At 35.7% G+C, this 25979-nt stretch overlaps 1 protein-coding gene across 1 annotated transcript in view; it reads right to left on the minus strand.

The window, feature by feature from the left end:
* ETV1 (ETS variant transcription factor 1) overlaps window positions 1-25979 on the minus strand; it is a 99172-nt gene that overhangs the window by 60579 nt on the left and 12614 nt on the right. The window contains 3 exon segments of the mRNA XM_031665304.1: window positions 11577-11636; window positions 11639-11677; window positions 24653-24706. Of these exon segments, the coding sequence (XP_031521164.1) occupies window positions 11577-11636; window positions 11639-11677; window positions 24653-24706 (153 nt within the window).

Raw genomic sequence — 25979 nt, forward strand, 5'->3', positions numbered from 1 at the left:
GAGCCCAAACATACAGTACTTCATATCCAACTGGCAGGAATAAAACCTGAACAAGCTGCAGCTATTTGAGAAACAGATCTAATAAATTGAAATGAAATGCCTGAATCAAGATACCCATCCAAATCCACACCTCTCAAAATTTGCTATACTTAATAAATTACCTAATTATGACTTTTATGAATATTGAAAACACCTCTTCTACAGAAATTGTCCCACTTTGCTGTAATAGGGACACTCTTTAAGCCCTGCACATCTCAAAAAAATAAAAATCTCTTCTCTGCCTAGCAATTCCGTAACTGTTTTCAAAGAATGGACAATATGTATTTAAAAGAGACTGGGAAGTATTTGTTATTATTCATAGCTGAGTAGGGGCTGAAAGATCCCAACACTTCCTGGTGTTTCTCAGGCCAGGATGAAGTACTGAGGAATGCTACGGCAGATGGGCCTGCAGAATGTGCAGACACCAAAGGTGCTTTGTCCTGGCTACTGAGTGACTATGAAGACAGGTTCTTACCATAAGAACACGAAAAAAAAGAAAAGAAAAGAAAAAAAAAAAGGTGGACTTCCTTCTACCCTGCATCCCCCACACCTCCACCAGGATGCCAGAACAGATTCCATAGTGCTGTCCTCTGTAGGCTATCTGTGTAGATCTCTAATAAATAGTTTAGAACAAAGTGGTAAATATATTCCTTGAAATCCAGTGTTACAAAAAAGAAAGCAGATCATAACAGACAATAGTCGATGAAGATGTAGCATCTAAAGATAACTTATTCAGAAATAAATGATAAATGTGATCTTTAATTTTCCTTTTTTATTAAATCACAAACACAGGAGCTCACCTTAAGATTTTATATTAGTTATTGTATCTATGCACCATAGTAACATACGAAACAAAATTAAGATAATATTGCATTGCCATAGAAGACTACAAAATACTAATATGCCTGTCATCACTTTGAAATGATAATTACTAAAAAGGCATTTCTAAGGTTTGTAAATTTTATACACTAAGAACAAGTAGTCAAATAAGTATGTTAACATGAAATAAAATAAAATCATTTTCTCCAGCAGTATTTTAAAGGCAATAAAATAAGTAATTAGTGATGCAAATACTTGCTTAAATGAATTTATTACTGTGGTCTTCAGAACCAGAGCAGTATAATTCTAAATTTAGAATTCATCTCACATGGATTAGCATGATCTAAACAATTCTTCAAATAAGCCCAGAGGTAAGAGCAATGGTACATGGCTTACAAAGTGGAGAAGACCACCACCAAGACAACTAAAACTCCACATCTATACACCACACTCATGAATCTAGGGAAACACTATTATTGTTCCATTCTTCAAATGTTTGTGCAGTACCTGTTTTAATATTTAGCTCCTGGAAAGGATCTTTCAATTTCAGTTTGCTGATCCTATATTGCTTAAAAAAAATTTATTGTCTTTTGAGTTATTGAATCCTCACTTTTGATACATCATTTCACTTATTTTTCTTCCAGTCTGTACGTAAAAAGAGTCTGTAGCTCAAATGGTTGTAAACTGACTATTTTAGCACCAAAGTGGCATGCTGGATAAGTGGGAAACAACCCTCAATGGTTGAAGTACACCTGCAGCATTCTTATGTCACCCTACTGAAGACAAGATTGAGATCAATTCAGACATCACTAGTCACTTGGCTCCTTGTTCAAAACAACCCCATTGGTAGACAATCAAAGCTGAAAATATGTTCTGAATACCAGAGCTAGGAAAGTTTGCCCAAAAAAAGAAAGCCAGCTGGCTAGGGCCAAAAAAAGTACCTTTCAGTAAATGCCAATAAAACTTTACAAGCTGCCAAAATAACAAAGATAGAGTAATTACAAAGGAAACTTCACAATTTTCCTGACAATAAACACCTTCTTAAAACAAATTTTTCTGTCACCTGGCCTCAATTGTTACAGCTGTTAATACTGACTGGGGTAAATCTTGCAAAAACATTTCATTTGAACCAACTACTAATTTGGCACAACATTTTTATAATTTTTATCCCAAAATAAATTTGGAAAATGTTCTTTAAAAATCCCTTCTAATATTTAATTCAAAGTATATTAAAGGAGTTTCCATGAGGAACCGTCACTCTTACAGAAAAGCTTCTACCCAAAGTATTTCACCCACCTTGAAAATTTTCATTGAATTCTATAAGATTAAGAATCCCCCCACCTCAAAAAAAAGGGAGCTGCTATATGACATACAAAAGTAAAGGCTGTGATTGGGCAGGGCCACTTTTTTTTTTTTTTAAGCAGTCAAGTCCTTTTTTAATTTCTTAACAATAAAATAAATATTAACTTAAAAACATTTACAGCCCAAGAGCTACATCAGAATAATGAACTATAAGAGTCTCTGCTGACGCAAACCGAGCCATTGCCAATAAAACAAGAAGCAAACAAGCCAAATGCTGACAAGGAAAGCCAAGCAAGAAAGCCTTGGATAGACTTAACCATGGTCATGAAAAACACAGTGAGGAGACACTGTGTAAGATACCTATGTAAGAAATTAATTTGAATACCTCTTTAAATACTTTGCAAGTATTGTAGGAACTAAATGTATTGGATCAGTGAATGCACAGATCACATTTCCATACCTAAAGGATATAATCCCAAGAAAATTATTATTGGAATGAAGAATTTTTGAATTATATTAGCATATCATGAGTAATTTTTGTGATTTCTTAACACACTCATTTTTTTCTACAAGAACATATCTCTAATTTCTCATCGGGATCCATTTAGGAGTTCTGAATCACACATGAACCAAGCCAAATTACAGTATTTCATAAGGAGTTTAAGAGATTACTCTTGTCCACCTGCATAGTCTTTAAAATGAACAGCTACTGAGAAGTGCTGTAATCATAGACACGCAGCTTGTTAAATCTAATTTCAATACCAATACCCTGCATGCAGTTTATACTAAGACATATTTAGACAAAGTTACAATTACATTTGACTTAGTTGATATGATCTAGTGATAAAGAAATATTACAATAGCTGAAAATATAATCAAGTATTATACAACTATTCTTTAATTACATACACTTGTAACCTAAGAAATGTTTTTAATTTTCACCCTATTTATAATAATCCACAAGGGCTTCTTAAATGTTCCTTAAATTCTTGTTACACTTTATAGAGTTGTTGATATAACCTCCCAGCTGCTAGTTCAAAGGATTTTTGTTTCTTTTTTATCGGCTCTAGAATCTCCCTATTACACTATTCCAGGAGTGTACCCTTAAGGCTATATTATAGGAGAGAACTCCGTATAATAAGATCATTGCCATCCTTCAGGAACCAAGCCTTGTCTGATGGGAACCAAGATAGTTCACCTGTTACTAAATTTGCCTCCATAGCAATAGTGTCATGGCAACATTCCAATGTATATTTTTTACTTTGACTTGCTAACTGCAAATAAGGGGAAATTAGATTACCACATTAAGCATAAAGTGTAGAGCATAACTAGGTAGCGGTGGTGTACAGGTGTTATTGGAAATAGAAAATCTCAGCATGGAAGCAATAATACTTCAACATTACAAATCTTTTTACTTCTATCTTGGGCAGAGCATTTTGTAGTAACATCAAAATACATATCAAATCATACTAATCCTTGCACAACGCAAGTCTTTATGTTATACATAATATACAGTATACAGAGGCACTACATAGGAAATAAACTGCATTTGATTTTATTGTCACATAAATTTCATTTAAGTAAATACCAGTTACTAATTTCTGTGGATCGATAAAATTTTTAAAAGACTCCAAGGAAAATAGCAAAATGTCAAAAAAATTAAGATGTGATTATTAAGGTGGATCTCTATTATTAAATGAGGAGGTATATCCAAATACTCAAGTGTTCTAATGTTTAACTTCCTGTTTTTAAAACATCAAACTATATTTACTACTACGTAAACCTAAGGCACCTATTTAAATGTAACCTTTTGAGATGCTTAGATGGTGGCACCAAGCCCTTTTGAATGGACAGGTATTACAATGTTTGCTCTAGATCACAGATCAATTATAGGGATAATCAGTTTTCTATAACTTGGTGATCAAAGAGGACGGTAAACAATGGTAGCAAACAGCATTGGTTGTCTACCAACACAATACAATGGTGGAAACTTGCACATGGAATGATTTTTTTAGTATTTCTGTCTTATTTTATTTTCTGCATTATAATCTAATTCTTTAAAATACTGAGCTCTGCCAAAGCGTCTGCTGTAACTCCAGGTGGAAGGTGCATCAAATACTGTAGCCAGCTGATATATTCAGCAGCTTATATTAGCACTTAAACACACAAAGAAGATTTATACAGCACTCCTTTGTAATTGATAGTTCCAAGAAACTAGAAAAGTATGAAGATGAAAGCGCGCTCTGCTCTCCTTCCAAGTGTGCAAAGAGAAAAGATGAGCTTTGGAGAAACACATGGATACCACCTGCAAAACAATCCTATGATCACAACCATGATAGGCCTGGTTTGCATTCTCCTCCTCACGCCTTTGAAGTAAATAGAAGCTTTGTAAATTGAGGGTGTGCATAGGGATAAAAGTTAATTCAGATAAAGCCTGATTCTCCTCTTCCCATACAGGGCATGCATAAATTCTTAGCCAGTGACTATTTCTTTTAATTACTACATTAGATTCCACTGACATAAAATATCTGGTATATATGCATTATTTAGCATGTATTTGTTTTAAATATGGTTAAGTAGAAGTGTGCCTATATGCTAAAATTCATTTACAAAAATACATTATACTCCTTTGCTTTTTTCTTTCCACTTTTCCTCCCCAATAACATGACATTTTCATCCTCAGAAATGTCCAGGCTGGCCCATTTGTTGTTGTTCAGATAAAACCTGAATACATCTGACTTTTGCTAACCCACAAAATGACCTATCAAACTTCATTCCCATTGCTATCCAGTGTGTATGTCTATATTCAAACACTGCTACCATTCTCTCTGATAGACAGAAAATGCTCATTCTTACTTCAGAACAATTAATACCTGGTCTTCTCCCGACTTAATAGGCCCTCCCCTCATCACTGGGTAAATCATACAAATCTTGAGAAGCCCAGTTGATGTGTGGTAAGCACAGATATATTAAAAATCAGGTGCCAAGGAAGATCGTTCCAGTTCCGTCAGTACTTGGGTACTGTTTGTTACTTTGAGCAAATTGTTTTGCTCCCGACAATCTTAGTTTTGGCACACAGCTCTATCTAGGAGACAGTGTAGCATCATGGTTAACAGTATAAACTCTGGAGCCAGATCTACAACTTGGTTGATGTGTGACACGGGACAATCCACCTAACTACTCTGTGCCTTGATTTTCTCACCAAAAGAAGGAGATAATAGTTTCTACTAAATAAGGATGCTATGAAGACTGGCTGAATTAAGATATTTATAAAGTGTTTAGAAGAGGAATTAGCACATAGTGAGCATTACACAAGTATTAGCTATTATCCAACAAATACAGAGACACTGGGTGAATAATCTCTAGGTTCCTGTCATTTCTAATATTTCTCGTTCTATTGTAGGTCAGGCTTCATTTTCTTCATTTTCTTCAATTTCTTCATGAGGTCTTTCTCAAGTACTCCAATCTGTGTTGATCTTACTTAAAAAAAAAATCTATAGAATTTAGTGTCTGTAAGGACCGTTCATTTAATTTGTAGTCAGGTAGTATTTTTTAAATTGTTAATACAATAATAGTATTAATATTAATAACTATGAGTGATCTATTTTATTCTCCTTACACATCTGTAGTATCCTCACTCTTCAAAGTCCCTTTGAAAGATGAGGAAGTACTAAGAGATTAATTGACATACCAAAGTTACCCGGCTATCAATAGGAAGTAGTAGATGGAGCATTGAGCCTAACTAGTAGGACTCCAAAGGCTGCACTCTTAGGTGCTATTTTAACTTCCCACTCACTGTACCTTAAGTAGTCCCAGCATATGCTTCCCCTTCTTCCATACTTCACAGTATGCTTTTACAAGGCAGGAATCATGTTTTTTTAAATATTTTTATGCATAAGAATTGTATCCCATATAAATAGATACTTAAGTACCTATCTATCTTTATCCTGGCATGATAACTATGCAAGTAATTCACACAATGTCTAAAATGGAATGAGTCTCAAAACGATTGCTTAAAAATGGTTTGTTCTGGCTAGGCACAGTGGCTCACAACTGTAATCCCAGCACTTTGCAAAGCCGAGGTAGGTGGATCATTTGAGGTCAGGAGTTTGAGACCAGCCTGGCCAACATGGTGAGACCTCATCTCTACTAAAAATACGAAAAGTAGCCAGAGTGGTGGCACATGCCTGTAGTCCCAGCTACTCAGGAGGTTGAGGCAGGAGAATGACTGGAATCTGGGAGGCAGAGGTTGCAGTGAGCCAAGATAATACCACTGACCTCCAGCCTGGGCAACAGAGTGAGACTCCATCTCAAAAAAAGAAGAAAAAAAAAAAGATTTATTCCCTGGAACCTTTTTTTTTTTTTTAATTGGGAGCCATACATAGATTATTTATCTTTCTTAAGTTAAATACTTAGAGTACTGTGCATAGACAACCTGACACATAAAATAAAGATCCGAGTCTTCCACAGATCTGTAATGTATTTGCTGCTATATCTACAGTACTTCTTCTTTTTGAGTTGTTAGTGGAGGACAATGGAAAGGAAGATGGTGTTCACCTCTTAGAGAACAATCTATAATGAATAATTACATCTAACTAGGGAAGATATGCTACCAGTATGTGGCAGCAGTAATGACATCACAAACCAACTCTTTCATGGCTAAATTAATCAAATGCAATCATCTTACATTCTTTTAACTATATTATCAACATCACTATTCTGAATCTTCATTACTGTTATCTGCCCTCAAAACAGTACATAAATTAAGTAGATATTGATACTGCCTGAATTCTACAGAGCTGCTGAGTTATTCAATACTCATCTATGTGCCAAATTCTTCATACATATTCCTCAATCATTACATTCACCCATTTATTTTCCCCTTTAACTTACACAGCTTAAAGAAGTTAATTAATTAGTTCAAAATCACAAAAATGGCAAATTATAAAACTAATATTTAAACCTAGACATGCTGTACTCCAAAGCTCACATGTTGCCGTGTGAGCTTGTAACTACTTCAAGATTTTACCTCAGTGCCAAATTCTCTGAGGCCAGTAATTCTTTTTGGAGAGAGAAAAACTAGAATCTATTTTTCTTATACTTAGCATGCAGAATCCGATTGATGAAAATCAAATTCTAATTTGTTTTTTTGTTGTTATTGATTTTCCTGGGGAGCTGAAAATATAATAATCTGTTATCATATGCCAGGAGTGGTGGCTCATGCCTACAATCCCAACACTTTGTGAGGAAGGATCAGTTGGGTCCACAAGTTCAAGACTGCTGGGCAACACAGCAATACCTCCTATCTACAAAAAATAATAATAGTTTAAAAATAGCTGGGCATGGTAGGGCACACCGGTAGTCCCAGCTACTCAGGAGGCTGAGTTGGGAGGATCGTTTGAGTGCGGGTGGTTGAGGCTGCAGTGAGCCATGATTGCCCCACTGCACTCCAGTCTGGAAAACAGAGCAAGACCTCATCTCAAAAAAAAAAAAAAAAAAAAAAAAAAATCTGTTATTATATAAGAATGATTGCGCTAATATTTGTGAAATACTTTGGGTCAAACAAATCTTGTCCTATAGAAGCCCAGCCATAGCCTTATAATTGATTCATTGGAAAAGCAGCTATTTTATAAAGTGATCTTTGGTCACTCACAATTTAAGCAGCCCATTAATTTTAAATGGGCTTCAAGAGGACCATTTTAAAGCTGAATACCACTTCATTGCAAATAGTGTTACCGCAAAGGTCCTGTGGATTCATCTTTATTATTTAAATAGCAATGATCATAAAATTAGCACCCTTCTAATGTAGTTCTCATCTTGATTATTGCTATTTAACTAGTGAAATTTTTTCTTCAGGCTGAGTGAACACTATAATTATTATTGCTTTGCATTGTAAAGGTTTCATCTTAATTGAAAAATCAACACTTTTTTTTCCCTTTCAATGAATACATCAACTTTGAAATCAACAAAATATTGAGGATAGAAGCAATTTTGCTAGACCCACAAATTAGGGTGTCCTTGACTGACCAGAATTCATAACCCATAATCTTACACATAAGATGCTAACTGATCCTATAACAGGGTCTGTATTACAAGTATCAGAATGTTTCCAGCACAACACTTTTTGTTTATGAATTCCTACGGTCAAAGTAGATTTGAACAAACAACATTTCTGAGTTTCTTCTGACAGTATCATTACAGATATGCACTGAACTACTTAGTGTGATCAACAGCAAAAGGTCAAGTTGTTACAACTATTTACAGTATGTGTGGATATAGTAGATAAAGCCCACATGTTGGTAGGTGTAGACATTATTTATGAGTATGAAGAAAAACACAAAAAGGTAAGTTGATCAGAAATTAATGCACTTGTGATATATTATGAATGGTACGTTCTGTGTATTTCATATATCTATATATTTTTGTATATACAGAATAAAAGCTTATATATTATGTTCTATGTGCCAAATATATTACTTAGATATTTCACATAAACATATACAATGTTACACACACACACATATATACATATACACATATATATATTTTTATATATATATATTCTCATTTAGTACTGATTTAGTCACCCTAGGGAAGATAATATTTATCCCATTTTTACGCAAGAGGAAACTGAGGTACAATGATCTTAAATTGCTTGTACAAGGTCACACACATAGTAAATAGTAGAGATTTGAACTCAAGAGGCCTAGGTCCAATGTCCTACTCTTATACAGTACATTGTACTCAGTCCCATAAATAAATCTCATTATGTTTATATCATACGGCTTTAGTGTCTTCAACATGAACACTATCAGTAGCATGAAATAATATAAAAAAGACGTATCAGACAAAATGCAAAATGTGATATTCAATTAATTTCGACACATTAGCAAATGTTCCTGGTCTAATTATGTGTTGCCAAACAGAGTCCAAACCAAAATTTAAAAATTCTCTTTTGAGAACATCATTATTTTGTTAAGCAAACATTCAGGATTCCTGAAGCTGAAGACCTATGTATACATAGACCTTGACTACATTCCTGCAATCCAAAGCACAAGGATAAAGATTTTCATAGAGAAATAGGGAACTTCAGGAACTGTCTACTCCACCCTTGCTTTCCACATATGTATTAGTTTGTGCATTATGTTATAAATTAGAATAATTCCATGAAGAATAAAAATCATTTTTGATAAATTTTCTATTTTTCTTTTATTGTATTACACAAGCATACAAATTTATGTATGTATGTATTACACAAGCATACAAATTTATCCATGTATGTATATACGGATGTGGCAAAAACACTTATTTTATGTCTTTAATTCACTTGTATAGTCATGGCAAATCAATGAATAACAACTTTGTACATTTTACTGGAATTCATACAAGGGAAAATGTTACAAGGTGAGTTTTGGTTCTGCCATTCAACACCTATGAATGTAGTTCCTTATATAGGAACCACACTAAACCCGTATGAGCTTTGTCTACTCTGTCTACATCCCAAGGTCATTGTGAGAATCAAATGAGATGTAGGATGTGAAAATGGCCTATGAAATCTAAAATGCTAAACAAATACAAATGATTAATGATTAGTATTATTGCTAGTATTGTATTCATCTTTCAGTTCACAGCACCTAGCACAATGCCTGGCACTATGAATATTTATGAACACAATTTATTTTTCATTATGAAAAAAAGCTATGGTAGGAATGTAACCAACAGGACAAGCTGCATGTTACCAAAATAAAGATGCCAAATCTAAAGAGTCTAAAACTGCTATTCCCTTAATTATTATAAATAATATGAAAATAAGAGCATATTTTTCCAATTTTGTAATTACAAAATTCATGTGTGTTTTACTATATTCACAACTATTGAAATTTTACATTAAGGTTTTTGAAAGTATTTTAATACCAATCTTGGCAAAAAAAAAAAAATGTAATGCACGCACACACCTATATATATATATAGAGAGAGAGAGAAGTTTACTAATGACTTCTCATTTTCTTAGAATTTAACAAAACTTCTAAGAAAAGAATGTTATAGTTTACATAAAATTCAGATGTTTGTATATATTAGCCTGCATATATGTACATCACACACACATAAATTCGTATGTCCATTTCTACATAAGACCAATACTTAAGAGGACAGGTCTATATATTCCATAAGCACATTACCCAAACTTTCAGAAATTGCTGTGCAAAAGCCAAATGCCTAAATTTCCACTTTGATCAATGGGACAGCTTTATCACAAAATGGGATAACTGATGTTTATTGATTAGCTGATAACTTTCTAATGCATCGGCCTTTAATCTGCAATAAAACTGTGAATGAAAATAGAGCTTTCACAAAGGAAAACAGGGATGATTTTCCCAAAAGAATACAAGAACGTGGAGATTTCAGATGGCAAAAATATCCAGAGAAACACAGCAGTGACATCCAGCTATTTGGCTTCCCCTGCAGACCCGTGAGTTGAGACAACTACATCACCTGATATTCTGGCCCCAGTGCCAAGGACTACGGAATCAAATCAAATCAACATAATAAGGCTGTTGTGTTCATAAGGATGGAGAAAAACAACCACAAACAGCAGTAGAAGTTCACTTCACAGCATGACCACCATTTCAAAGGAAAAGCTGACACTACTGAGAGGTTTGCTTCAACACTACCCCTACATCTTGATAAGGATGAGCCATTTTTAACCATGTTGGGTGGCCTTGATAGTATTTGGCAGAACTTTTGCTGGTAACTCTGTAGCTGGAAATAATTCTAAGAAAAGCATCTTATGGTTTAGGACTAAATGTCAGTGTTGAAAAGTTCTGGGGGATAAATGGAGAAAGGGGTGCATATATTTCTAATCAAAATTTATCCAGAATTTTGTATTGGTTTATAGATCATGATCATACTTAATGTGAAAAATCTATATAATACTAAGCTAAGAATTATGCATAGATACATTAACATTGATAAAGGAGACAAAACCTGGCATAAAGATACTGAACTGAATTTATTCTTACATCCAACAAATATACATTTGTGCTAGTGATGTAGCAGAATTTAAAAATACCCTTTTGAATAACAAAATGGGTGAGAAAAGTATTTCTTATTCCAGTGTCACAAATAGTGAATCTGATAAAGAAAAGAAAATCACTAATTAGTGAAAGTATCCAGGTTCATATTTTTCCTTATTTACTATTTTCCCAACACACAGCTAAGGGCGTACAATCTTTCTTTTAAAATCATAAAGAGCCTGATAACCTTTTTGGATTTCAGTTTCTCATCTTTAAATGAAAGGTGTTGATATCATTAATCTTTATCATCTCAAGCTGCAGTTTTGAAACTTCTATGAATATTTACTACTATAATGGGAATTCCATGATCACTAGTAATACTTCTCCTACTACTACTAATACCTCTGCTGCTGCTGCTACTACTACTACTGCCTCCGTTCCCAAACGGCTGTTCTTCTCCATGAGAAAAGTACGCCATGTCTGAAACATTCTGGGGCCAAAACCTGTGCATAAACAACACACAAATATACAGTGTTATGATAAACATCTCTCGAATTCTGATAAATAAGAGAAAATCTTTGAGGCAGAGAAGCGCACACACTGCAGCCTAGACAAGGACTGGAATAGTTCCTAAACACCATGTCCTCCCATCTATTTTTCTCACAGCTATTCGCTCAGATGAATTCACAGAACATCTTTCTTGAGATGAACCTCTATTGGAAGGTCCTCTTGGTCTCTCTTCCTCTATCATATGTTGATGAAAATAATTTTCAAAAACTATTAGCAAAACACATTCTTTGTTAGCCATGCAGATTTTTTTTTTCCAGAATAGAAACGGTTTTGAAGCTTGTACATGTAGTCTGAGTACTGGCTATCAGGGAGGGAAGATCTGCACACACTAAGCAACCATGAGCTGGGATTCTCAGCTGTGTAATTTCAGTCATCGCATGCCTTAGTTATTTGGTTATTTTATGCCCTGGGTTTCTCTTCATGTAAAATAGGAACAATAACAAGTTATTTCAGAGTATTTGTCCTAATTGAGAAATGTGTGGTGAGATAGGAGTATCTAATAATATTTATTACAGTGCCCTAATCTGATAACTGAGATTTAACTCTAATGTTACATAAATGCAAACAGCTTTCCATTAGCCCTCAAAGAAATATAAAACAGAGGGAAATAAAAGCAGCTATTGGCATTCGTTTTCAAACAATTCAAACCACCTATGCATGAATATGTTTTTTAAAAAATAAGATTCTAAATACCCAAGAAACTACTCATTCAATTCAGTATTCAATGTGAATAACACACACAAATAGGGCATGAACCGTCCTCTATAAGCCAATGAAAATAGGATTAAAATTAGGATGTATGGATTAAAATTAATATGTATTGGCACACAGAAGTTGTTAATTCTAAGATAATCAAGGGAAAAATAACATCTGATCTGAATCTTAAAGAACAAATATGATCTCAATGAATAGGACAATACTCTGCATATAGTAATAATTAACATTAGAGTACATCATTTTTAAAAAGTCCAAATATATTCTTCTTAGTCCCCTATAACATGAATTTTAGCATAGGTCAAAAGGTATTAACACAGACTCTGATAGCCATCATCCACTGGGAAATCCAGTGGCCTCACCTTTGGACAGAGTACATTTTGTTAAAATAATCATAAAATTGGCCGGAGGCGGTGGCTCACGCCTGTAATCCCAGCACTTTGGGAGGCAGAGGCGTGCGGATCACAAGGTCAGGAGATCGAGACCACAGTGAAACCCCGTCTCTACTAAAAAAACAAAAAAAAATTAGCCGGGCGTGGTGGCGGACGCCTGTAATCCCAGCTACTCGGGAGGCTGAAGCAGAAGAATGGCGTGAACTCGGCAGGCGGAGCTTGCACTGAGCCGAGATCTCGCCACTGCACTCCAGCCTGGGCGACAGAACGAGACTCCGTCCGCCCCCCCCAAATAATAATAATAATAATAATAATATAAAATTAAGTCCGGGTGTGGTGGCTCACACCTGTAATCCCAGCACAGTAGGAGGCCGAGGCGGGAGGACTGCTTGGTCTCAGGAGTCGAGGTGAGCATGGGCAACATGGCGAAACCCCATCTCTACAAAAAAATACAAAAATTATCTAGGGAGGGCGGTGAACACCTATGGTCTCAGGCTGAGGTGGGAGGGTCACTTGAGCCCAGGAGATTGAGGTTGCTTGAACTCAGGAGATGGAGGCTGCAGTGAGCCAAGATCATGACACTGCACTCCAGACTGGGCGACAAAGTGAGACTCTGTCTCAAAAACAAAACCAAAAACCAAAAAAAAAAAAAAAAGAAAAAAGAAAAAACCCCCAAAAAACCCACTAAAATTACATGAAACCTAAGCACATTTTCTTCAATATGCAGTAGATCAGTCTAAATACGCAGTGATTATGCATAGATTTCACATCACTCATATAATTTCACATCATTCAATATGCAATGAATACAACTTCATTTATCAATTATATGCAGTAAGAACATAAGCTAAATGATAGCAGATATTTTTCTGACTTTTTTCACTACTGTATCACCAGTGACTAGTACAAAACCTGGCATATAATAGGGACTCAAAACACATTTGTTGAATGAATAAACATCAAGAGTCTTATAAACCTACTTAACACCTCTATAGACTACAACTGTGGAGCATATGTACCCAATAAATAAATTAATTAAACTAAAATCTCATAGGTAAAATAAGAATTGTTAAACTGTTAAGATTTATTATTCATATTTAAAATCATAAAAATAACGGTAATGGATATGGTTCTCATTTGCAAGAATATAATCATTCCAATTTTGAAAATAGAAATGTGAATACAAGATTCTGCTACAATAAGAGATAATTAAAGGGTCCATCACAATTCAAACCTCTTCAACAGGACCTAAAAACTAGTCAAAACAGGATTGTATACACAATAACTAGGAGTAACTATGAAACAAATCTCTGAATAGTTTAATAATGTCACACCTACAGGAAAACAAACCAAAAAAACTTTCTTTGCTAAACTTCAGATTTACAAAAGATTCAAAAGATTATGTAGAAAACCATTGCACAGAGGTACTTTTCTGATCTTAAAGCTTAATCAGACATTATATAAACAGTATTTTTAATCTAGCCTTCCCTGATATATTGCCAATAATGAAGTTCTTGAGTTAACACTACCCTTAGCTACTATCAAATGCAAACAGTGCTTTAGATTTTAAAAAACAATAACATCTAACCAAAACTTTTACCTAGTAAGACACGGCACCAACTCTCATTAGGAAAAAATTCAGTGACAGACAGAAGCAAATATGCACTGTGCATCTTAAATAGATGTTTATTATGATAAAAAGAAAAAGTGGAAAAATGATACCAATAAAAACCCATAACAAACACTAAACATACAATTACAATGTGAAGGTCCACATGTAGTAGTTTAGCTCAGGTTACTTCTTTTTTGTATCTTATTTCATGAAACTTACATATTCTATGAGGTGGTAGCCCCCAAATATATTTATTTTCATGACTGCTTTTATTTTAGTTCCAAATACTAATAATTGTTGTGTTTACTTTTTTACATATCAGAATATATAGATGTATGCATATTTATTAAAAATATGGGGACAAAAGGTACAATATTTGGTTCTGCAAATAATTTTCCACTGACATCCTTTACCTAGATTTTTTGAATAAATATTGTTTGACTTATATTTCTATCAAGTCCATTCATTGTATATCAAAATAATTATTTAATATGAGGTCAAGTTCAACCAAAGAAGGTATAGATCATTTTCTTCAAAATAACTTGTGACTAATTACAGGGAGGGTAAGTTAAAAATATTTGCTGACATACTTCCTTTGAGCACATTTCAAAAGTCAATTTCTATAATATCTTGTTATATTAAGGACAAAATTAAAGAAGGAAAATAGGAAAGAAAAAGCTGAAGACTTGGGTTAATATATATATTGTTAGCTTTCAGCTTTGGAAGAGCAAGCACCAGTTTTGTAGGGTTTTGAATTTTATTTTTTGGTTTTCGTCTGGGCAGAAGTCTGCCCTATCTACCTTAACAAGAGTAAACCAAAAATAGTGAAAAGTATCTACTAGAGCATACTTTATTAAAATCAAGACTAATGTAATTTTCTCACTGTAAGCATACAGAATATAAGTATTGGCTGCACCTGTCCAATACTTACATTCCGTATACTTACAGTGAGAAAACTGTAAGTATACCAATAAAGGAAAGTACATCTACTTCCCATAAAGGAAAGTGGTCCTTCATAGTAAATTCTACATACATTATCCCCCCATGAATTATGTTTTTTTCTAAAACCCTCTTTTCAATTTAAGCATGCATGCACCATATTTAGATAGTATCCTTTCTCTTTTCCTTCTGGCACAAAATCATAATGTGGCTCTGGGCCTGAAAGATTTGTTTCCCTGTCAACTTATAGATAAGTAAATAAAGGTTAAGAGACATACCCGAGGTATATGATTTAGATTTTATTTCTTTTGTTGGACTTGATGGATTCCTGGGAGGGTATCTAAAACAAAAATTCTTGCAAGAGAGCCTACTTGCAAGATGGAGAGTACTTTTCACTGGATTTTCATTTTGATTTAAAAAATGCATTCCTTGCGAAACAATCAAGCACCAAACTAAAATTTTCGCTTTACTGGAAAGGGGGCTGCTGGACTTTTAATTGTGACAGACATAGAACGCATCTGCACCAATGGAAGAGTAGAACATCTAAAGACAAGAATTCCTACCAGACACACCTAGAACAGGGTGGGTCATCTATGCCTTGGTTCTCTCTAATCAGCATTGGGAAGTTCCTTCTAAACTAGAATTGATTCCAGTATAACAGAAATCTACAATCAGCAATGACTGTCTCACAGTAAAAGTAGAGAATAATCTTTGGAAGTGGAAAATATATATAATTCTAGCAAAGATAACAAAAAATAAGAATATATTAAAAACATTTTTATATAGCCTTCATTTTTTGATTCCCTAGTATATTTTAAAAATAAGATGACAATATGTTACTTAAATAATATTTTCCAGAAACTGATTGCCTCTATTACATAACAAATTGTATATGGGTATGAATGGCAAGATCCAGCTTACAATTTAATTGCAAAACAGTGATACTGCTGTCTTTATTTTACAATTAAGTACATGACAAAATATCTAACCTTGCACTTCATGAAAAGCTTGCATCAGAATCACCTAACAGCTCCTTAGAGATTCGGAAGCCTAGTTCTAGGCCTCTAATGTCAAGCTCTCACAGGACAGGAAACATGAAGCTGCATTTGCACTAGCTTCCCAAATGATTTTTATTCACACCCAGGTCTGAATAAGATTACCAAACTAAAGTAGAATAAAACAGCCGATTACTAGCATTAAAGTAATTAAAACCTAGCCAAAATGTTTTTCTATCTCCATAGAACAACAGGTAAAATCTAAAACTGATAAAACAAGAAGTTGCAGTGCAAGCTATTTAGTATGTAGAACAACTAAAAGGCAGTTGCTTCTAGAGAGGACTGTGAGTTGTGGAGTTGCAGGAATGGGGAATAATTTTATTTGCACTTTTTCCTACTCTATAAATATACTGCTTTGACAAAATATTTAAACTGGGCCGGGTGCGGTGGCTCACGCCTGTAATCCCAGCACTTTGGGAGGCCAAGGCAGGTGGATCACGAGGTCAGGAGATTGAGACCATCCAGGCCAACACGGTAAAACCCCATCTCTACTAAAAATACATAAAATTAGCCGGGCGTGGTGGTGGGCGCCCGTAGTCTCAGCTAGTCGGGAGGCTGAGGCAGGAGAATGGCGTGAACCCGGGAGGCGGAGCTTGCAGTGAGCCGAGATCGCAGCCACTGCACTCCAGCCTGGGCGACAGAGCGGGATTCTGTCTCAAAAAAAAAAAAAAAAAAAACCACACAAAGCAGCAACTACAAAAAGCATACCCCAAAGAAACTCAGAACCATCAAGAGGTAGCTATCGTATAGCTCTCAGGAATACTAACTTGGGTGGGAAGGTATGCCACTAGTCATCCTTGAAATGGATAGTTTGAGTTTACTTGGTAACATGTTTAAATAACATGCCTCAAAAAAAGTTTTAAATTTTTTTGAAACTGAAAACCAAAAAACTCATGTTCTTAAATCCAAAAACTGCCATTTCCCTTTCAGTGTGTGCTCTCATTTTGGTAAAAGCAGTCAGAAAGACGAAAGAAGACAAAGTTTTCCTGACCAATCATATCAAAAAAACTTAATTGGGCAAGAAAGTTTTCAAAATTAGTAAAAAAAAAAAAAAAAAAAAAAATGTATAAAGTACTCACTGTATGTGTTGAAAGAAACAAGATGTAGGAAGGTAGCTTAGTAAAAAGACAGGAAATTATGAAAACAAACCATAAATGGAATTTTTCTGATCCTGGACAAGTACATGTTAACATAAATTATTCAGTCAGGGTCTACATAGACCTGACTGACTTCAGTTTTCTAAGAAGCAGATTTGTAACAGTAATCTAAGTATTTCTTTTTTCTACTTCATTGCAAAAAAAGAAAAAAAAAGTCAAATGCTATTATTTTATTTATTTATTTATTTATTGAGACAGAATCTTACTCTGTCACCCAGACTGGAGTACAATAGCATGATCTCGGCTCACTGCCACCTCTACCTCCCAGGTTAAAGCAATTCTCCTGCCTCAGCCTCCCTGAGTAGCTGGGATTACAGGCATGCAACACCACGCCCAGCTAATTATGCAGTTTTAGTAGAGACGGGGTTTCGCTATGTTAGCCAGGCTGGTCTCGAACTGCTAACATCAGGTGATCCGCCCTCCTCGGCCTCCCAAAGTGCTGGGACTACAGGCAGGAGCCACTGTGTCCAACCCAATGCTATTCTTAAAACCAGAAATTCCTAAAGAAACAAAGTGTAGTTTTGATTTTCATTTACTTAAAGAAAGTGTCAGCCGGGTGCGGTGGCTCAAGCCTGTAATCCCAGCACTTTGGGAGGCCGAGACGGGCGGATCACGAGGTCAGGAGATTGAGACCATCCTGGCTAACATGGTGAAACCCCGTCTCTACTAAAAAATACAAAAAACTAGCCGGGCATGGTGGCGGGCGCCTGTAGTCCCAGCTACTCGGGAGGCTGAGGCAGGAGAATGGCATAAACCCCGGAGGCGGAGCTTGCAGTGAGCTGAGATCCGGCCACTGCACTCCAGCCTGGGGGACAGAGAGAGACTCCGTCTCAAACAAACAAAAAAAAAAGTGTCACCCATGTAATAATAATAGTGGTTTTAAACAGTTGAGTCCCCACACACGGGTTTGTCAGCATGATTTTTGTGTGGTCCAGTAGTATTGTATTACAGATATCTGATAAAGTATAGAAGTTTGCAAAAGATTTACTTTTGTAAATAGTGAAGAGTCAGGGTTATTATTATTTCTGTAATAACATTTTTTCCAATTGACTTGCCTTCCAGTGTGTTTTATTGAGTGTAAGACAAAACAGTAGAGTTACAAGGATCTATCCTGTTAGGAATTTTGCATAACCCTAGGAGTTATGCATACTCCTGGAAATGCTCTGGAAGAAGATAAAATGTAAATGTGAACATCATTATCATGTGAATCGCTATAGAGAAAAGACTGAAATGAACTAATGTAACCAAATGGAAACAAACTAGCTATAAAAATAACACATAATTTTGTTGCGAAGAACAAAATGAAAGGTGGTAGATTTTTAAAGATTAATGATATAACTGCCGGGCGTGGTGGCTCACGCCTGTAATCCCAACACTTTGGGAGGCTAAAGCGGGCGGATCACTTGAGGTTAGGAGTTTGAGACCAGCCTGGACAACATAGTGAAACTCCGTCTCTACTAAAAATACAAAAATTAGCCAGGCATGGTAGCGCATGCCTGTAATCCCAGCTACCTGGGAGGCTAAGGCAGGGGACACTTAAACCCGGGAGGCTGGGGTTGCAGTAAGCCGAGATCGTGCCACTGCACTCCAGCCTGAGTGATACAATGAGACTCTGTCTCAAAAAGGAAAAAAAAAAGATATAGCTAAATTTAAAATATATGATTTTATATGATTTAAGGCTGGGCACGATGGCTCGTGCCTGCAATCCTAGCACTTCAGGAGGCCAACGTGGGCAGATCACTTAACCCAGGAGTTCAAGACCAGCCTGGGCAACAGGGCAAAACCACATCTCTACATAAAATACAAAAATTGGCCAGGCATGGTGGTGCGTGCCTGTAGTCCCAGCTACTTGGCGGGGGGATGAAGTAGGGTAGAATGCTTGAACTAAGGAGACAGAGTTTTTAGTGAGCCAAAATCATGGCACTGCACTCTAGCCAGGGCAACCAAGCGAGACCCTGTCTCAGAATAAAATAAGATTGAAAACACTGATGTAATTAAACTTAAAGTATACAATTTAGGAAAATTCTGTTTAAATACAAATGTATATCCACTTCAGAAACATAAGTTTCACCTGTGTTTGAAATACTCCTTAATTTGTCCTTTTTGAGAAGATACACTTCTATTTCTTCTGGACTAAAGCACATCCTAACGTAATTCTATTTTTTCGAACAGAGTTCTGAGTTATGAAAAGATTTATTGCTAAGGAATAAACAATTTGTTAAAAGCATGTTATTGTTTCTCTTAGCCTTCATCGATTTCCTGCATGCACTTGTAGGAAGTTGTTTTCACTTGGTTTTTATTTTTATTTTCTGATAGATATAGGGTCTCACTATGTTGCCCAGGCTGGTCTCCAACTCCCGAGCTCAAGCAATTCTCCACTTCAGCCTTCCAAAGTGCTGGGATTATAAGCATGAGCCACCATGCCCAGGCTCTGTTTTCACTTATTTTTAATGCCTATACTTGCTTCAAAGTTAGCATCCTTCAAAGGTTAGTAATTTATAGTACACCATCACTGGATTCCACATTTCCAATGAAAATATTTTGTAAACAGCAATAAATAATGCTCAGGGAAATTTTTAGAAAGTTCTCAAATGTTATGGTTTAATCTCATTTTCACAATTTTTGGATGCTCTGATCCTTATTATTCTACATGCATTTAAACATGCTACAGTCAAATGCATGCTCTATAATCCAGTATTGAGCAAAATTTTGTTCTTCATTCTCTTAACCTTCATTCACCAAAGGACTAAAGCAGTAAAAGCTAAGGCAGAAGCATCTTATTTCACTGAGGTATACAAGGAAATCTGATTATTCACATTTTCAAAACTATCCGCATAGAATTTACAGACAGGCCACACAGAGGGGATGGAGTTTCTTTCTCTTTCTAGAGATAGGATCCCTCTGCCCCCACTAAGCATACCCAGACGGACGAGAATCAAGCATCTGTTTAAAGGCATTTTGGAGACCATCTAACCTCTCAATTCCAATATTTGATAAACCTCTGCATCCAGAAATCCTCTTTAGTATCTAATACAAATGCCTTATTTTTCTTTTTAAATCATTTCCCTCTCGTCCTTTCTTCAGTGAAGACTAAAATTAGTTGGTCACTGTGATCTGAACAACAGTCCTTCATGTCTGTGAAAACTTGAAATAACGTACACCTCCACTTTTTTTTTTAATTAGGCTATTTCAGACTTCTTTTTGCCTCTGTTTATAGGTATTTTTTAGTTATTATGTGTCTTATTTACATGTCCCAAAGCCATATTGGTTAAACTGTAAATATTCTCTAATTGAAGTAAAATAAACCTTCACGATTCTGAACACTTTTGGTTAAACTTTCCTGGTTTCGGCAAGTTTTCCCGAATGAGACTATATGTGCAGTTTTAAGGCATATCATATGTTTCTACCTTAAGAAAGGAATTAAGACTCTTAAGATGCTTAGGAGGAAATAAGCACTAAGAAGGTGATCAAGAACACAATAATAATTTTACTTATTATTCTTCTGTAACATGCAAGTCATGCTGAACGTGACATGCTTCGTGTACCCTCAAGAAGTTCACAATCTCATCAAAGACACAAATGTGTCTAAAATACTATAATATAATAAAAACAACATACAAGATGCGGTGGAGTCCAGCTAACTCTGTGGGGCTAGGGTGGCAAGAAAAGGCTGAGAAAGACTTCAATGAGGTGAAATCTAAGCAGAGTCTGAAATAGGAGGTTCACCAGATTGCCAAGCAAAAATGAAAACTTTTAAAGCAAAATGAACATATGCAAGGGCAAAGAGACTTAAAACAGCTCAGTCTGCCCAGAGAACTGAAAAATTAGAAGCGCTAAAGTACAGAGGAAAGGAAAAGACACGGTACTGGAGTAGCAAGAGTTTAAACCAAAAGGATAGTCAAGGCCTGGGTTATAGAACAATTTTCTGTACAGCTAAAGAAATAGGACTTTGTCCTGCAGACAGTTTAAGAAGAAAACTAACAAGGCCAAATAGCTATGTGTTAATGCTACTGCACAGGGCGGCTTGCAAAGAGGGAAAATCAAAAGGCAAGAAAACCAACCAAAAGGCTGACTCAGAAGTTCAGTGAAGGCAGAATGTAGGTGTGTGAACTAAAGCAATGAAATAGGGATGAAGGAGAGGCCATGAAAGTAAGATATTTTTGAAAGCTAGGATCAACAACTTGGTTAGCAATTTGAGGTTCATGGTAAAGAACCGAGTTCTCTGAGGATAAATATCAGGATTTCAGTTTGGTTGGTGATGCCACTAACTTAGAAAGGCAACAGAAGTAACAGAGCAACGTTGGTCAGGAAAAATCGTGATTTCACTGTTGGACTTGCCGAGTGTAAACTGTCTGTGGAGCATTGCGTTAAAGATTGGAGTTGGCGTGTAAATGGTGTTTTGTGCAATGCACAGCCGAGGGCTGAGGGAGTGAGTCCAGAGGTGTTGCCTTTTTCTCATCTGCACAGGGACACTAGCGGGGGACCAGGTGAGGATGTCCAATAGACAGCTTCAGAGGGAAGAGCCAGGCTGGAGACAACAATGTGGAAGACATTGTTGTTCAAAGCTGTGCAGCCCAATATAGTAGCCAGTAGCCAGACATGTCTAAATTTAAATAATCGAAATTAAATAAAGTTAAAAATTCATTTCCTCAGTCCCACTAACCACATTTTGTGTGCTCAACGGCCAATGTGGTTAGTGGACACTGTATCAGGTGGCACAGGTGTAGTCATGTCCATCACAGAAAGTTCTATGGGACAGTGATGGCATGGTGCATGTAAAATAAGAGGAAAGGGGCTCACGCCTGAGATACCAAAACTTTGGGAGGCCAAGGCAGGTGGATTACGAGGTCAGGAGATTCAGACCATCCTGGCCAACATGGTGAAAGCCCGTCTCTACTAAAAATACAAAAAATTAGCTGGGCGTGGTGGTGGGTACCTGTAGTCCCAGCTACTCCGGAGGCTGAGGCAGGAGAATGGCGTGAACCTGGGAGGTGGAGCTTGCAGCGAGCCGAGATCGCACCACTGCACTCCAGTCTGGGCAGTAAAGCGAGACTCTGTCTCAAAAAAAAAAAAAAAAAAAAAGAAAAGAAAAGAAAGGAAAAAAAAAAGGAAGGTTTGGGGACAGAACCTTAGGGAAAGAAGAGGTCCACAAAGAGGAGGGAAGGAAAATGAGTTGAGAGAGAAGGAGTGGTCAAGGGAGTTAAAAAAAAAAAAAAAAAAAAGGAAGAAAATCATGCCCGTGTGACCTTAAGAAGAGTTCAAAGAGATTAAATATTCAACAATAAGAAAAGCTGAAAAGAGGTCAAATAAGAAAAGTAGTAAAAAATTACCTCTAGGTGGTTCATTTTACCCTGACAATTGCTATAGTAATGGAATTGTTACCAATTACTTTAGATGTAAAATATCAACAAGTTTAATTCTCTTACTAAGACAACGTGGTTAGCTTTTAGAAAGAAGAATTCAACTGCTCACAGGCAGGGAAATGTTGGAATATGACCATTCTCTTCCCAGACTTTAATCAAGAAGGGGAGGACTTGTGTGAGCCATCCTCTGCTGGGAGTGTTTCTAAGGGTGTCTAATTAAGTTCTATATATTTGCTGAGTAAGTTTCTTGAAAGCCTATATCAAATACCTGCATTTAGACATCAAATAGCATTATACAGTCTTCTTCTTGGATCAAAAATAAAGCTAATAGAACAGCGGTTATCAGGGACTGAGGGCAGAGAAATGGGAGTTATTGTTTTACAGGTACGGAACTTCAGCTTGGGATATAAAAAAGTTCTGAAGTTGAATAGTGGTGAAGGTTGTACAACAATGTGAATGTACTTAATGCCACTGAACTACAAACTTAAAAATAGTTAAAATGGTAAATTTTATTGTACGTATATTTTACCACAGTGATTTCTTTATAACCAAGCTGAGCTAAAACATGTAACATGTTAAAGAATCTGGACAAAACCTTGCACAACCCTCTACGCCTGAGAAATTTAATATACCAAACATAAATGCTGAAAATATTGCCCACAAACATCTGTTACTTGAAGTAATGCAGGTATTTGTATTAGATTTATGATATAAAGGTGTGAACATATGGGTTTCATAAGCTGTAAGACATCAAGCATCTCTTGTTACTACCGATATTGCCTCCTCTCATACTATCAATGATCTGAAAAAATAAAACAAATTTAGATGTCACCAACAGAATGAAAATGCATTAGGCCAGTTTCATAAATAAGATGGCATTTATACCCTTTTCCTTACTATTTGCTCCTTTGGTCAGTAGCGGCAGTTAGCTGGTAGAATGGCAAATTATAAACATCAGCAGTAAACCCTGAGGCAACCACGTTTGTACAGGCAAAATGCTCACTCTGCAATTAAGGGACAGTGAGTATTCCATGAATAACTCCTCATGCATTCTCTGACAGACCTGGGAGCAAGGCTCAGGGAAAGGAGCGTGGAAGGAGGAACCCTGAGAGAAGCCAATGGCTGTTTCCATTTGTGCTACTGCAACCAGGAAGCAGAAAATTTCAGGTTAAAAATTAAATAAAAGCAGATGACAATTCATGAATTTAAAATACTACAATAAGCCAATGAATGTTTGCTCCAGAATCTTTTATAAATTATACAATAACTAATCTCAAGTAGTTTTTAACTCTATCTCCCATCAACATCCAGGCATTTCTCTATAAGCATATTGGCAAACTGGAAGTAAACATGTGCATGTTCATGGATCACACCCTATTTCCTCCCAAAGATATTTACCGATACGAAGAACAAGATCATCTTTCAATCAACTCAGTTTTCCTTGCCTACTATTTGGAGTTATCTTCCAATATACAGAATTCAGGGATTCTGCTCAAAATAGAGTTTCTGCTGATGTCACAACCTGACAAATCAAATCATCTGATGGCTGTAAGTTAAAAAGGCGTTTGTACAATGTAAGACAAGACACTGGACGTGAAAACCAACCAAAGAGAAAGAAGGAAAGAAGGAAACCAGAAAGACAGAAAAATACAAGAGATGAGTCATACTATACTTACAACTTTCAGCCTGATAGTCTGGTACAAACTGCTCATCATTGTCAGGTACCTGAGCTGAAGAAGAAAAAGAAAATTAAAAAAAAAAAAAATTAAGAGAAAAACTGCCAAAAGCATAAGGAATGTCAAGTAAAATCTGTCAAGTAAGATCTTCTTAGGCTGAGATCAAACCTATGATTATTTGCCAATGAGCTCCTATTTAAAATGGTATTGACAACACTACTTAGGAGGGGAAATGGAAGGGGATCATTGATGTCAACTAGGAACCATATATATGTCAGAAATAGGACTATAGCAGGTGTATTCCCTCTGAATTTCACCTGCCAGATGGAAATAAAAGAGATGCAAAATAAAGAAAGCTACAGAATTTCCATTTCCTACAGTTTCTTTTTTTTTTTCCAAGAATGGAGCAAAAGCTATTTCACACTGCCAGTGTGTAAGCAGCCCATTTAAATTAACCACACAATTATTTTAAGTGATGTGCAGTTATCACACACATCCCTCTGCTTTTTTAGAAACGTCTGCTGGTATGTTCTCTGTCCTGCAAAATACACCATATTTTAAAATGCTTGCCCTGAATTTTGCCAGAGTATGCTACAAAGATTTTTAAAGGGAAGAATAGTCCTTGATTTGGTTCATATATAATAAAGTATTATATTTCAAAGACTATATTCATATTAATAAAATAATAAACAATAACACAAATGTCATCTTTTCATTCAAAATATTTTCCTGGCAACTACTAGGCATTAGCAAAAAGAATATCACTATTTCGTCAGTCCTAATGTCAAAAGACTTTCCTATTTTTAGTAAAGGAAAAATACTGAATAGCAAGGACTTCATACATTTGGCAGCAATCAAAACACAAGTGCATTTTTCACTTCAAAAATGTTTTCATCACAGTTAATTTAGACATCGAAGTAACCTATTCCAAACTGAATATTAATAATAAGCTTTCACAAACACACATAAATACACACACACACCCAAAAAATAGAAGTTAGGTTACTTTTAATTTGATAAAAATATAATGAATTATCATCCTAATTAACTTTAGCTGCGATTTGATTAGCTAGTATTACTTTATTAGTGTTACGTAATACTGAAACTTTTTTATCCAGCCAAGTCATATTTAAATAGATGTTAATTAACTTTTCAAAATGAGCCTATTCTGTATGAGGAATGCTTATTAAAATAAACAGTCTCTTTTGAAAATGCTTTAGGTTGATAATTGAATGGCTTAAGAAAAAAATCTACATAAAAAGGAATTCTATATTTTAAAAAAAATTTATATAAAAAAGAATACGGTATACAGAATTAAAGTTCTTTT

The sequence above is a fragment of the Papio anubis genome, chromosome 4, assembly GCF_008728515.1.
Source record: "Papio anubis isolate 15944 chromosome 4, Panubis1.0, whole genome shotgun sequence".
NCBI classification, from domain to species: domain Eukaryota; kingdom Metazoa; phylum Chordata; class Mammalia; order Primates; family Cercopithecidae; genus Papio; species Papio anubis.